Below are 15,692 nucleotides of genomic sequence, written 5' to 3' on the forward strand. Positions count from 1 at the left end.
AAACACCCAAAAAAAAAAAAAAAAAAAAAAAAAAAAAAAAAAAAAAAAAAAAAAGTACAAAAAAATTAGCAGGGCATGGTGGCACACGCCTGTAATCCCTACTAGGGAGGCTGAGGCAGGAGAATCGCTTGAACCCGGGAGGCAGAGGTTGCAGTGAGCCGAGATCACGCCACTGCACTTCAGCCTGGGCAACAGAGCAAGACTCTGTCTCAAAAAATCAATCAATCAATCAATCAATCAATCAATAGCACAAAGTAATCACCAGTCTATAAGACCATTTAACTCAGATCAACTTACTTAGGGGAAAAATGTTTTACTCAAGCTACTATCACTAAGAGCTCAAAAGATGAAGCCTCATATATGCTAAGACATGTTGAAATCCATGTATTAAAAACCCTTCAATTAGCCAGGCATGGTGGTACACACCTGTAGTCCCAGCTACTTGGGAGGCTGAGGCGGGAAAATCACTTGAACCTGGGAGGCGTAGGTTGCAGTGAGCCAAGATAGCACCACTGTACTCCAGCCTGGGCGACAGAACAAGATGCTGTCTCAAAAACAAAAACCCTTCCAGGCTGGGAATGGTGGCTTATGCCTATAATCTCAGCACTTAGGGGAGATGGAGACAGGTCAGTCACTTGAGTCCACAAGTTCAAGACCAGCCTGGGCAACAGGTGAAACCCTGTCTCTACAAAAAAATATAAAAATTAGCTGGGTGTGGTGGCACATGCCTGTAGTCCAAGTTACTTGGGAGGCTGAGGTGGGAGGATGGCTTCAGCCCAGGAGGCAGAGGTTGCAGTAAGCTGAGTTCATGCCACTGCATTCCAGTCTGGGCAACAGAGACAGACCCTGCCTTAAAAAAACAAAAACAAACAAACAAAAAAACACCCTCTAGTACAATGGATTCTAAATCCCCTGGCTCTCATGAGAGTTGCAAATAGAGGCATCACTTCCCTTCTTACCTCTTCTTTTAAAACAAATTTAGGCCAGGTGTGGTGGCTCATGACTGTGATCCCAGCACTTTGGGAGGCCAAGGCAGGCAGGTTACTTGAGGTTAGGAGTTTGAAACCAACATGGCCAACATGGTGAAACCATGTCTCTACTAAAAATACAAAAAATTAGCCAAACGTGGTGGTGGGCACCCGTAATCCCAGCTACTCAGGAGGCTGAGGTATGAGAATTGCTTGAACCTGTGAGGCAGAGGTTGCAGCGAGCCAAGATCACACTACTATACTACAGCCTGTGTGACAGAGTGAGACTCCATTTCAAAAAAAAAAATACAAACTTTAGTGTGTAATCTTAAATGCTTAGGAAAGTAAGCCCTTACATAACACAGACCAAGTCTACTTTCACCTATAGAAATACTGTGATTCTTGGGCAGGGCACGGTGGCTCACACCTGTAATCCCAGAACTTTGGGAGGCTGAGGTGGGCAGATCATCCGAGGTTGGGAGTTCGAGACCAGCCTGACCAATGTGGAGAAATCCCATCTCTACTAAAAACAAAAAAAATTAGCCAGGCATAGTGGCAGCCGCTTGTAGTCCCAGCTGCTTGGGAGGCTGAGGCAGGAGAATGGCATGAACCCAGGAGGTGGAGCTTGAAGTGAGCTGAGATCACGCCACTGCACTCCAGCCTAGGCGACAGAGTGAGACTCTGTCTCAGAAAAATAAATAAATAAAAATACAAAATTAGCCACACATGGTGGTGCATGCCTGTAATCCCAGCTACTTGGGAAGCTGAGACAGGAGAATCACTTGAACCCAGGAGGCGGAGGTTGTGGTGAGCCGAGATCGCGCCATTGCACTCCAGCCTGGGCAACAAGGGTGAAACTCCATCTCAAAAAAAAAAAAAAGAAAGAACTATTGTGTTTCTTAAAAATTGTCAGCCAAAATTGGGAGATTTCACATAAAATTTAGATGTACTATTTCTGACACTATGGGGACTGCAGCACACCAGGCTGCAACAATCAGATGAAGCAGGGGTCAGCCAGGCACAGCCTGTGCACAAATCCAGTCCACTACTGGTTTCCGCAGAGCCCAAGAACTGAAAATCGTTTTTACATTTTTATATCACTGGGAAAATCAAGAATAGTATTTTGTTAATGTGAGAAGTATAGAAAATGTAAGTTTCAGTGTCCACAAATAAAGCTTTATTGGAAGACCGTCATGTCCATTTAATGAAACATTGTCTACAGCTGCTTTAACACTACAATGCAGCAGAGTTGAATAGCAGCAACACGGACTGCACACTGCATGGCTGACAACCTCCACTAAACCTCCAAAGACTGTCTTTTCTTTCTGCATATTAGCATTCTGTGTGTGTATTTGTCCTCACTAATTTATATGAAGAAACCATATAAATCCAACCCAAATAATGATATAACATAGAATGTGAGCCAGGAAACAGAAATTAAGACCCATTAAATTTTGGTCACTGCTCATTATCCTATATGAAATTCATAAAAGACTATGAGGTATGTCTTTTTTTTCGTTGTTTTTGGTTTTGGTTTTGGTTTTGGTTTTTTTGAGACAGAGTCTCACTCTGTTGCCCAGGCTGGAGAGCAATGCCGGCTCACTGCAACCTCTATCTCCCAGGTTCAAGCAATTCTCCTGCCTCAGCCTCACAAGTAGCTGGGATTACAGGTGCCCACCACCACACTCAGCTAATTTTGTATTTTTAGTAGAGATGGAGTTTCACCATGTTAGCCAGTCTGGTCTCGAACTCCTGAACTCAGGTGACCCGCCCACCTCAGCCTCTCAAAGTGCTGGGATTACGCACACGAGCCATCGGGTCCAGCCCAAGGCATATTTTTAATCTTAAATCAATATTTAAGATTTCTGCAAATGAACATTTATATCTATACAGTACACACATAAATCCTATTAAGGAGGTGCAACATAATCTCATTCTAAACTAGATCAATCTCATGAGGGAAAAAAAGTTTTTGCTTATTTTCATCAGATTTTTAAATTACATACATAGAAGACTTAGAAAACAAAATAGACCAAGACATTGTCAGCAACATCTACAGTCTGGTGTTAAAAAGCACAAAAGTCACACCAGGGTATGAATCTCATGGATCCTTTCCTTACCTGAATAGCTGTCAGTTTATGTCTTACATTCACTAGGATAATGCGTGCTAATAACAGCAGTATGGGCTTCGAGGTCAGGCTGTAGATCGATTCACCATCTAGAGCGAGCAGGCTCAGAACAAATGCATCCAGTCCTTTAACCTGAAAAAAGGACTATAAACTAAGATGATATAATTTAACAAAAGATTAATCTTTATAGGTCTTATAATAATACAAAGATTTTCCAGTCAACTCAGCTTTGAAACAAAGGCATTAATATATTACACAGCAATTGGCACTGGACAGAATTAAAACACTGCAAATGCCCTTAGACATCTGTAAACCCAGCCCGCCCTGATGGATGGCCACCCATCTGATCAAACTTGATTTTTTAGGTTTTTTTTTTTTTTGAGATGAGAGTCTCACTCTGTTGCCCAGGCTGGAGTGCAGTGGCACGATCTTGGCTCACTGCAACCTCCGTCTCCCAGGCTCAAGTGATCCTCCTGCCTGGGCGAACAGCTGGGAATCCAGGCATGCACCATCACATCTGGCTAAGTTTTTGTATTTTTAGTAGAGATGGAGTTTCACCACGTTGGCCAGGCTGGTCTCGAACTCCTGACCTTAAGTGATCCCCTGTGTCGGTCTCCCAAAGTGCTGGGATTACAGGCGAAAGCTACTGCACCTGGCATGTTCAAACTTTAGAGAAACAAGGAACTAAAAAAAATGATAGCATTGAAGAGATATCATCACTTCATAAATTTACTTACAACAAAATAGTATCTCAATGAAAAGCATCCCTATGTTAAAGTATTTATACTAAATAGTGTATTTGATATTTATATTAAACGTCGACATTTCACTTAAGCTTCAACACACAGAAAATGTTATTACGAAGTAAGTCTCTCCTCCTCCATAATTTCTATCAAGCCAAACAATCAACAAGGTCTCATACATCAAATGCTGAATGGGCATATGACCACGCACCAGAGTGAGCAGAAAACAGCAAAATAAAAAGGATGCCTTTGAAAAATACACTCCCGTGTTGTACAGAGATTTTTTACAATGGACAAGGTTGTTAAAATTTGGATGGCAGAATTTTAACAGCTGCCATAAAATAGCAAGCAAGAATCCTCACCCATTAGGAACATGGGTTCCAATGTCAAAGGATAGTGTCCTTTCTCTGCTTCTCATTAGTTTGTGAGTACATGTAAATTTTTCCCACAATTTTTTTCCTGATGAAGCCTCAGTTTCATCAATTATAAAATGAAATACCTGGGCCCGGCACAGTGGCTCACACCTATAATCCCAGCACTTTGGGCGGCCGACGTGGGAGGATCACGAGGTCAGGAGATCAAGACCATCCTGGCTAACATAGTGAAACCCCGTCGCTACTAAAAATACAAAAAATTAGCCAGGCGTGGTGGCGGGCACCTGTAGTCCCAGCTACCTGGGAGGCTGAGGCAGGAGAATGTTGTGAACCCGGGAGGCAGAGCTTGCAGTGAGCCGAGATTGCGCCACTGCACTCCAGCCTGGGCAACAGAGCAAGACTCCATGTCAAAAAAAATTTTTAAAAATGAAATAACTGAACCTATACCTCAGAGGGTTCTTGTAAGGATTAAACTAAACAATCCAAGTAATGCCACTCCCTGGCTCAATACTGAGCATTTTGAATACTAAATATTTGAATACTGAATATTTTGAATATTGTTTAAAGTATTCAATAGAAGAAAGAGGGAGGGTCGGGCACAGCAGCTCACGCCTGTAATCTCAGCACTTCGGAAGGCCACGCGGGCGGATTACCTGAGATTAGGAGTTCGAGACCAGCCTGACCAACATGGTGAAACTCTGTCTCTACTAAAAATACAAAAATTAGCTGGCAAGAGGGCACATGCCTGTAATCCTAGCTACTCAGGAGGCTGAAGCAGGAGAATCGCTTGAACCTGGGAGGCAGAGGTTGCAGTGAGCCGTGATCGCACCACTGCACTCCAGCCTGGGTGACAGAGCAAGACTCTGTCTCAGAAAAAAATAAAAAACAATAAATAAAAAAGAAAGAAGGAAATAACTGTGAGTTCATCCTCTGTCCTATTTTCATCATCATTCAAGAGTGTAATAGAGGAATAAAGATTTAATATGAATTAACCTTCACAACAACAAAGCCTACTGTTATCTCTGCTAAGCATACAAGGAATTATAAAAAAAAAAAAACCTTCAATAATTAATGAAATAATATTAAGTTATTACAACGGCCTCAACTTTAGAGGTGAGGAAACAGATCCTTAAAAATTAAGTGAAGCCCATGTTTCCAATTCCCAAATCAATTCCCAAACCAGCCCACGCTGGTAGAAGTAACATTAGTTTGGAAACTGGAAACAGATCTCTCTACCTCTTCCTGCCCCTCAAGAAGGCCTAGGGCTATGCTAAGCATTTGGAGAGCCTCAAGGACATGGCCAGAATGACTTTTAGCCTTCTGACGGACACTACACCATGATGGCGTGGGTAACTGAAATGCAGACACAAAAAGAGAAGATCTTCATCATGAGTTCAGTCTTGGACATGATGAGGACCAGCCTGGCCAAGATGGCGAAACCCCATCTCTACTAAAAATACAAAAATTAGCCGGGTATGGTGGCAACACACCTATAGTCCCAACTACTCAGGAGGCTGAGGCAGAAGAATCACTTGAACCCTGGAGGCAGAGGTTGCAGTGAGCCGAGATTGCGCCACTGCACTCCAACCTGGGCAACAGAGTGAGACTCCATCTCAAAAAAAAAAAAAGAAAAGAAAGACAATCCTTCTCCTAATCACTCTAAGATAAGAAATATGTCTACCTGTTCTACCACAAATTTCAGGTCATTATCTTCTAAGTGAATCCCTAAATATAAAGGACAAACAAGTAATTTAACAGAGCAACAAATAAAAATTATACAGGGAGATAGCACATAGTACACCACCTGGAGAGCATTGCCTGTGACACTCAAGCTAGGCTGTGAGTACAAAGGAGATTTAGTATTTAAATTGTATACATTTCATACGCTCTTTTAAGTGTTGGTGGTAGTTCCAATAAAAAAGTTAAAATCAAAGACTTACTCAAAGTTTCCTACAACCCCAAATGATCTCCATCAAGTCAGATTTTTCACTGCTAAAAGCGGCAAGCTCAAAGTATCCTTTTCCCACAAACACTACGCTGTTCTCTCCTCTAAATTCCTGCTCATATGACTGCACCTAGAATGTATATTTTCCTCTCCTCTATCCATTTTCTAACCAACCTTCAAGTTCTAGCTCAAGGTCCACTTTCAACTAAAAGGTCTTCTTTGACAAAATCCAGCTTCCAGAAATCTCTTTGTTAATGGCAATATTTCTTATGGTCTGAACTTCTCATGAAACTCATTTTCATACTGTTTTATTTGCTACCTGAATTTACAGGTGCTTCTACACTAGTATAGAAGAGTACTGGATTTTGGAACCAGAAAATGTGGATTCCAATGTCCCAGCTATAAGATCTCTGACAAGATTATTTTGCCACTCTGAGCTTCAGTCTTTTCATCTATAGATTACCTCAAATCTGTAAGGACCAAATTGACACAAGAAATGTGAATTAAGGCCAGGCGCGGTGGCTCACACCTGTAATCCCAACACTTTGGGAGGCCGAGGTGGGTGGATCATCTGAGGTCAGGAGTTCGAGACCACCCTGGCCAACATGCTGGAACCCCGTCTCTACTAAAAATACAAAAATAAGCCGGGAATGGTGGTGAGCACCTGTAGTCCCAGCTGCTTGGGAGGTTGAGGCAGTAGAATCATTTGAACCCAGGAGGCAGAGACTGCAGTGAGTCGAGATTGCACCACTGCACTCCAGCCTGGACGACAGAGTGAGACTCTATCTCAAAAAAAAAAAAAAAAAAAGAAAAGAAATGCGAATTAAGCACCATTCAAACCACACATCAGTGCTCAGGAGATATTTATGGCTTTGGCTGTTTGGTGGATTTCTAATCTATACTATAGGGCCATAGAAGCCAGAAACTGATTCATACATAAGAGAGGGAATGAGATGTTTCATAAATACATTTCTAGATAACTGAAGCTTATCTCTTTAAGTGCTACAGTCATTTGGGGTTTGGGGTTTTTTACCCCCGTTTTGGATGAAAACCTCTGTAGAACATAAATTCTAAATTCCCTTCATAGACATAAGATACAAAACGTCTTTTAACCTTTCAATTATAATTAGGATCAGCATTATGAATTAAAATTACTCTAATGAAGTATATAGAGTGACTCACTAACCCAATATGCAAAAAGTTAATTATTGTGGTTTTCACATTATGCTTTGTTTTTGCACTTCTTTTCCCACTGCCCCCTCATCAAATTATTAAGACATATCTCTAATAATTCTATTCCACATTTACTTGCTACACCTAATTCTTTTTTTCTTTTTTTGAAATGGAATCTTACTCTGTTGCCCAGGCTGGTGTGCAACGGCACAATCTTGGCTCACTGCAACCTCTGCCTCCCGAGTTCAAGCGATTCTCCTGCCTCAGCGTCCTCAGGCTGAGCCTCCTCAGCCGTGCGCCACCACACCTGGCTAATTTTTGTATTTTTAGTAGAGACGGGGTTTCACCATGTTGGTCAGGCTGGTCTCGAACTCTTGACCTTGTGATCCGCCTGCCTTGGCCTCCCAAAGTGCTGGGATTACAGGCGTGAGCCACTGTGCCTGGCCTACTTGCTACACCTAATTCTGAGAAACCAGGTAACACTAGGTCTGTTTTGCTGCAGAAGCTCTGGATGCACTTTGGTGATTTTGAACATAGCTATCAATCACTCAGCTTTTTCCAGGTTGAGTGGTTGATAGCTATGTTCAAAATCACCAAAGTGGCCAGATAAATCAAAGTTCTTACTTTGATTTAAACCATACTTCTTTTGTAGATATCTCATACTAGCCAGACCCTCTACATAGGAGCTCAAAAATTCCTGAGGAACTCAAACTTCAAGCTCTAATGATGGCACACTGGCACAGATCAATAATATTATCTCACAATGGATAATAATCACCATGAAGCAATGCTGTGCCAGGCACTTTAATAAAGTATTTGTAATTTAAAGCCACCCCTGGGAGCAAACCACTCCTGGGAGCCATTCTTAAGTATAGTATCAAAACTTACCTGCAAGCTGGGAATGGTGGCTCACACCTGTAAACCCAGCACTTTGGGAGGCTGAGGCAGGCGGATCACTTGAGGTCAGGAGTTCAAGACCAGCCTGGCCAACATGGTGAAACCCCATCTCTACTAAAATTACAAAAATTAGCCGAGTGTGGTAACGCACGCCTGTAATCCCAGCTACTGGGGGGCTGAAGCAGAAGAATTGCTTGAACCCATGGGGCAGAGGTTGCAGTGAGCTGAGATCATGCCACTGCACTCCAGCCTGGGTGACAGAGCAAGACTCTGTCTCAAAAAATTAATTAGTTAATTAATTAATTAAAAACTTACCTGAAATAAAATTAAACAGATTTCCAGATTTGCTGTTTTGCCATTAAAGATCTTTATGTACAGCGCTCACATCTATAATCCTAGCACTTTGGGAGGCTGAGGCAGGCAGACCACTTGAGCCCAGGAGTTTTAGACCACCCTGGGCTACATGGCAAAACTCCATCTCTACAAAAAAATTAGCTGGGCATGGTGGCATGCGACTGTAGTCTCTGCTACTTGGGAGGCTGAGGTGGGAAGATCACCTGAGCCTGAGTAGGTACAGGTCTAGCCACAGTACAACGGCCTGGGTGACTGAGTGAGATACCATCTCAAAAAAAAAAAATCTTTATGTAACTGAGGTGATACAATCAACTAAACAACTGGTGCAGCTGTCTGTACTTTCATTAAAAACACAGCCAACACGGCTCCATAAAATGGAGTGTGTATGAAGAGGAGTTTGACAATGGAACTTCTGGAAATACGTGAAAATCTGATCAACGAACAAGCATTCTTAGTAGTTTTGTGCAAACCATAAAGTCATGTTTCTTTCCTACCTACTATTAGTTCCAGTTTATAAAGACCTGCTTATAAAAAATAAATAACACAATAATAATTACATACAACATTTTCAACAAGCATACCTCACTGAATTGCTGGAACAAAACAGATGACAAAAAATCCTGAGGGTGTAAGTCAACAGAAGGCCCCGTCCAGTTGCTCTGAACAAAAAGTTGCAAACTGCTCACACCAAGTAGAAACATCAACTGCTGTCTGCATATAAGAATGGTTAAAGAAATAAATATGAACTACTATCACTGTATAATCTCAAACACACTATTCCATTTCAGTTTTATTAAGAAAATAATATCTATCAACATTTATTGAGACTACCCTAGAGTATTACCAAAAAAAAAAAAATTTCTAAAACTTAAAACAATTTAGGTTAGCTAGGCACAGTGGCTCACGCCTATAATTCCAGTATTTTGGAAGGCTACGGTGGGAGGATTGTTTGAACCCAGGAGTTCAAAACAAGCCTGAGAAACATAGTGAGACCCCGTCTCTACAAAAAATTAAGAAGTTAGCCAGGTATGGTGGTACATCCGAGCTACTCAAGAGGTTGATGCATGAGGATTGCTTGCAGTCCAGGAGTTCGAGGCTGTGGTAAGCTTTGATTATAGCACCGTACTCCAGCCTGGATGACAAAGCAAGATCCTGTCTCTCTTAAAAAGAAAAAATTTTGAGGCCTGGCGCGGTGGCTCAAGTCTGTAATCCCAGCACTTTGGGAGGCCAAGGCGGGCGGATCACGAGGTCAGGAGATCGAGACCATCCTGGCGAACACGGTGAAACCCCGTCTCTACAAAAAACTAGCCGGGTGAGGTGGCGGCGCCTGTAGTCCCAGCTACTCGGGAGGCTGAAGCAGGAGAATGGCGTGAACCCGGGAGGCAGAGCTTGCAGTGGGCTGAGATCTGGCCACTGCACGCCAGCCTGGGCGGCAGAGCGAGACTCCGTCTCAAAAAAAAAAAAAGAAAAAAATTTTGGTCTACAATATCCAATATTATAGCCATGAGCCACACATGGTTTAAATTTACATTAGTTAACATTAATAAAATTTACAATTCAGTTCCTTAGTCACACTTTCCATATTTCAAGTGATCATAGTTTATAGTGTGGCTAGTGGCTACCATCTGGGCAATGAAGATAGAGAGCACTTCTATCTCCACAGAAAATTATCCTGAACAGTGTTGGTTTAGGTTCTGATCAGACGTCTGTAAGTTTTTCTTGCATTCCCTTTAACAGCTCTGACATTGCAAGATGTATAGAAAACTGACTTTATACAAAAGAAAAGTGATGATATAAAGTTGTTGCTAACCTTTTACCGATCCCATACCACCAAATGCTAGAACAACAACAACAACAAAACATAGACATTTTGGTGAAACCTCTATTTTTCAGTCTTGCCGTGATGTGAGACAGGGATAGGCAAACTTTTTCTAAAGGGACAGCTAGGAAACATTTTAGGCTTTGCATATCACGTTTGTTTTTTTCCAACCCTTTAAAAATGTAAAAACCATTAATTCTTAGCCACTTAGTTAGCCTGCCAGCCATAACGTGCCAAACCCTTAATTAGGACCTAAATAGGTACAGATTCAACTCTAGCAAATAACAGCCGGGGAATCCTGGAGTTTCATTCTGAAGAGAAAGTATTAGGAGCCACTTTTTCCCCCACAACCCCTAGGCCTTTCCTTAAAAGGAAGATTCTTTGAGAAAAAAAAAAAAAAAAAAAATCAAACATACAAGCCTATGGTAGCAAAAATACAAAACTCCAGATGCAATGCAAAGAATAAGCAGCATTAGAGAAAAAAGATAACAAGAGAGCTGGTTTGCAATCAGAAGTTTGGTAATTTGGAGAAAACAGCCTTAATAAACTGTCCTAATCAAAAAACAAAATCCATAAGGTGAACTGAGAATACACTTTAACTTTCAAATATCTGAAAATGAGTCAACTGAAATGGCTCTTTTTAGCTTCATGTGACAAGATAGAAATCTGATCTATCAGTGAAACGCATTTGGGTGAATGTGTTGTTTTAATGGGGACCACAAGGCTAGTTGCTATGAGAATGCACACGTATCACAAAGCAGTAAGAATCTGGCTGGGCAGAGTGACTCATGCCTGTAATCCCCACACTTAGTGAGGCAGAGGTGAGAGGATGCTTAAGCCCGGGAGTTCGAGACCAGCTTGAGCAACATATCAAGACACCATCTCCACAAAAAGGAACTAAAGAAAAAAAAAAAAAAAGAATGACACTGAAGGAACATAACTACTAGTAAACTAAGAAAATGAAATGGAGGCCGGGCGCGGTGGCTCACGCCTGTAATCCCAGCACTCTGGGAGGCTGAGGCGGGCAGATCACCTGAGGTCAGGAGTTCAAGACCAGCCTGGCCAACATGGTAAAACCCCATCTCTACTAAACATACAAAAAGAATTAGCCAGGTGTGACGCAGGCCTGTAATCCCAGCTACATGGGAACCTGAGGGAAGAGAATCACTTGAACTTGGGAGGCAGAGGTTGCAGTGAGCCGAGATCACACCTCTGCACTCCAGCCTGGGCAACAGAGTGATACTCCACCCAAAAAAAAAAAGAAAAGAAAATGAGTAATATTAATTTTCAAAATAAAATTAAAAGCCTGTAGTAGCATTCTTTTGCAAACTCCTTATGAATATGGGTTATGCTTTATTCATCTTCAGAACCTCCACATCTACTATAATAGTTTGTTTTAGGACTAAATGAAGCTATTTCCTAGAAATAATGGTAAAATAAAATTGCATGTATTTATAAGATAATTAAAGCATGACATGGTTGCCACAGATAGTAGACGAAAGACAGAGGTATCAAATTTATAACAGTGAAATATAAGCCACTGAAAAGCTTAGGTTTCCCTGCTGTACTTGACCCTATAAAATTACACAAACTTTAACGGAAGAAGGTAAACCAAGGGCTTCATAACAAAAACATTAGTTCACTGAGTTCTATAAAGATAATAATCTAAAACATAAATAGTTACAAATTAGCACCCAGCTATGCAGAAATAACAAGTTTGAAAGTATGTTTTTTGGTATTTTTTTTTGAGACAGAGTCTCGCTCTGTCGCCCAGGCTAGAGTGCAATGTCACGATTATCAGCTCACTGCAACCTCCGCCTCCCAGGTTTAAGCGATTCTTTGGCCTCAGCCTCCCTAGCAGCTGGGATCACAGGCGCACGCCACCACGCCCAACTAATTTTTGTATTTTTGTATAGACGGGGTTTCACCATGTTGGCCAGGCTGTTCTTAAACTCCTGACCTCATGTGATCTACCCACCTCGGCCTCCCAAAGTTCTGGGATTTCAGGCATGAGGCACCGCACCCAGCCTGAAAGTATGTTTTTAAGTTAAAAGGAAATAAGGTCTAAAGTTTTGCTGGTGGGTAAAGCCAACAAGACCTAAGCATTTGGGAGCTCATGGGAGTGGGTTAGCAGTTAACACCCAAATATGTGTCAGTCTCATATATGAAACCATTTTATCCTGCACCACTTTACTTTTTCATTCTGGACAAGAGTTTTTACACAGATTACTTGGTACATCATGAGTCTTGAGTAAATGTAAGGCAAGGTTTCTCAACTGCTAAAATCAGTGCCTTACCCTGTCAAGGTGCTATTAAATGTATTGTCTGTTCCTCTATAAAAATTTCAAATAAAATTCTACCTTTCCATTGTGTCCAAATCTGTTGAGTAATCCAGGAATGTTACTACCTGCTTCTCCAGGTAGCTATCAATCTTTTCCTCAGCGGTTGTTGCTGAATTAAAAATATTTTGAGTCACTGAATTTAAGAATATGGCTTCATAGTTCCCTTCCAGCAGCAATTGTAGGAAAGATCCACTCTCTGTAACATAAAAAATCAGTGCAGTAATCCGAAAAAATTTTGTTTCATACCGTAAAGGATAACATTATTAGGTAAATCTACCATTTCAGTGTGCAAAAACAATCTATAGATTTAAAATGCTTACTGTATGTCAATCACAAGGCACTCAGTAAATCCCCATCATTCTACAAACATTTTCTCTCCTAGAATTAGCAGCTCACTCATACTGACTATGAGCCCCAAAGTGGAAGTCAGCCCCAGAAATGATATTGCTCATTAATAGGTATTTACTCTTTTGCTGGGAAATTCACAAAGATTCCTACTGACAACAGAAAAGTTTCCTTAGTCAAGGTTCTAAGACTTTTCACAATCTGGCTCCTTCTACCTCCATTATTTTCTCTTCATGAAAAGTCACTCCAAGAATGCTGGTTTACTCATTATTTCCCTAATGTTCCATGCATATTCCTGACTCCACACTTTGCACTTGTGATTTTGCCTGTTGAACTCTTCTCCACTTATTAGTCTTTCCCTTTAATCTAAAATCAGCTCAAGTCTGACTTCTTCTAGGAAACTTTTCCAGACCACCAAACTTCAAACTTCCTGTCACTGAAAGCACCTGTGTCACACGAGTGCCCCCCCACACACATTAACACAAAGTACTTTACACACTACACTATTCGTTATTACTCTTCTGGGTCCAGCCTAAATCCCACAACCAGACATGCCAGTAAACGTGCATTTTAACTCTTTTATCTCTCTGGTAAATATTCATTGCTCACAAGAATTAATCCTTGCTGCTTAGGCCGTTGGGTGGTGGCTCATGGCTGTTATCCCAGCACTTTGGGAGGCCGAGGCAGGTGGATCACCTGAGGTTGGGAGTTCCAGACCAGCCTGACCAACAGGGTGAAAGCCGTCTCTACTAAAAATACAAACTTAGCCCGGCATGGTGGTGCATGCCTGTAGTCCTAGAGACTTGGGAGGCTGAGGCAGGAGAATCGCTTGAACCACGGAGGCAGAGGTTGCAGTGAGCCGAGATGGCGCCACTGCACTCTAGCCAGAGCAACAAGAAGGAGACTCCATCTCAGAGAAAAAAAAAAAAAAAAAAAAAAACGTTGCTGCCTCCTTTTAGCTTCTCTGCTTACCAACTGTGTGACCTTAAACAAATTACTTGGCCGGGCGTGGTGGCTCAAGCCTGTAATCCCAGCACTTTGGGAGGCCGAGACGGGCGGATCACGAGGTCAGGAGATCGAGACCGTCCTGGCTAACACGGTGAAACCCCGTCTCTATTAAAAAATACAAAAAAATAGCCGGGCGAGGTGGCGGGCGCCTGTAGTCCCAGCTACTCGGGAGTCTGAGGCAGGAGAATGGCGTAAACCCGGGAGGCGGAGCTTGCAGTGAGCTGAGATCTGGCCACTGCACTCCAGCCTGGGCGACAGAGTGAGACTCCGTCTCAAAAACAAAAAAACAAAAAAACAAAAAAACAAACAAAAAAAACAAATTACTTAACCAGACCCGGGCGCGGTGGCTCAGGCCTGTAATCCCTGCACTCTGGGAGGCTGAGGCGGGCTAATCATCTGAGGTCAGGAGTTCGAGACCAGCTAGGCCAATGTGGTGAAACCTCGACTCTACTAAAAATATAAAATTAGCCGGGCGTGGTGGCGCGCGCCGTAATCCCAGCTACTCTGGAGGCTGAGGCAGGAGAATCAGTTGAACCCGGGAGGCAGAGGTTGCAGCGAGCTGAGATCGCGCCACTGCACTCCAGCCAGGGCAAAAAAAAATAAAAACTCCGTCTCAAAAAATAAATAAATAATAATAAATAGATAATAAATAAATACATAAATAGATAAAAATAAAATAAAATTACTTAACCAAACTGTATTTACAGGTCTTCACCGCAAGTGGGATTAAAATGGTATCTGCCTAAAGTATCTATTATAAGCATTAAATGACTGAGTACATGTTAAGGGCTTAGAAAAATAACTGGCATTGCCATTGTTATTATTACTGAACCTGGGCGGTAAGAAGTTTTGGGCAGAGCGTGAGGTCCACGCCCATGATGTCAAAGACTCAACGACTCAAAGCCTCAAAGAATGAGCTAGATTTTGTTAGCAAAAAACGAAGGGAGGGATGAGAATCAGTCGCTGCCATCCCTTTTCCTCACAGCTCCCACGATAGCCTAAGACCCTGGTAGGTGCGCCTCTCACCTGAACCGACGAACCCCTCCTGTTTCCATTGCTGCCGCTCTGCCTCAGTGGGGAATCCCCTCAGAATTGCCAGCTCCGGGGTCCACATCACCCCAGACACAGCTGCAGCCAAAATAGGCTCCCACGAGGGCCACACTGGAGTCAACAAAAAAAAGTGAAAAGTGGAGAGTCCAAAGACGCTGAAATCTAGTGGCGACAGTTACAGTAAATACACCCGCGGCCCTAGAACTCCATGTGCGGATACCACCACAATGAGGTGGCCATAACAGCAGCGCGGGGCACCTTGGGAAAAACACGCACGCTCTCTGGTCCGGCTTCCGCCTAGGAGACGAACCCGAGCTTGGGTACGGAGCCTGTCGCGTGGGTATGCCCCACCCCGGGGCGGGCAATAGGAGGAGTTGAGGGCGCGGTCGCGCTCAGCCCCGCCCCCAATGGGACCGCTTCCAAGAACTGTGAACGTGGAAGTGAGTATGCCTCCCACCGAGGGCTGGGATTCAAATGCAACTCAAAACGGACGTCTTAGCCAAAGCAGTTTGATTGGAAGGGCTAGAGTTGTGATTCTGAAACCA

The 15,692-nt window shown here is 42.6% G+C and overlaps 1 protein-coding gene across 2 annotated transcripts in view; it reads right to left on the reverse strand.

Moving 5' to 3' along the window:
- The window catches only part of TTC27 (tetratricopeptide repeat domain 27), a 198,997-nt gene extending 183,509 nt beyond the window's left edge, over positions 1-15,488 (reverse strand). The window contains exons 1-4 of one of the 2 annotated variants that reach the window (XM_017870638.1): positions 15,124-15,488; positions 12,763-12,940; positions 9,165-9,294; positions 3,089-3,229 (exon numbers count right to left, since the gene is read on the reverse strand). In XM_017870638.1, the coding sequence (XP_017726127.1) occupies positions 3,089-3,229; positions 9,165-9,294; positions 12,763-12,940; positions 15,124-15,211 (537 nt within the window). In that variant the 5' untranslated portion in view covers positions 15,212-15,488. Of the gene's footprint in view, positions 1-3,088; positions 3,242-9,164; positions 9,295-12,762; positions 12,941-15,123 lie in introns of both variants that reach the window. The other variant, XM_017870637.1, reaches the window with a different exon arrangement.
- Positions 15,489-15,692: the final 204 nt, after the last annotated feature.

Source organism: Rhinopithecus bieti, unplaced genomic scaffold (assembly GCF_001698545.2).
Source record: "Rhinopithecus bieti isolate Rb0 unplaced genomic scaffold, ASM169854v2 scaffold_5341, whole genome shotgun sequence".
NCBI lineage: Eukaryota > Metazoa > Chordata > Mammalia > Primates > Cercopithecidae > Rhinopithecus > Rhinopithecus bieti.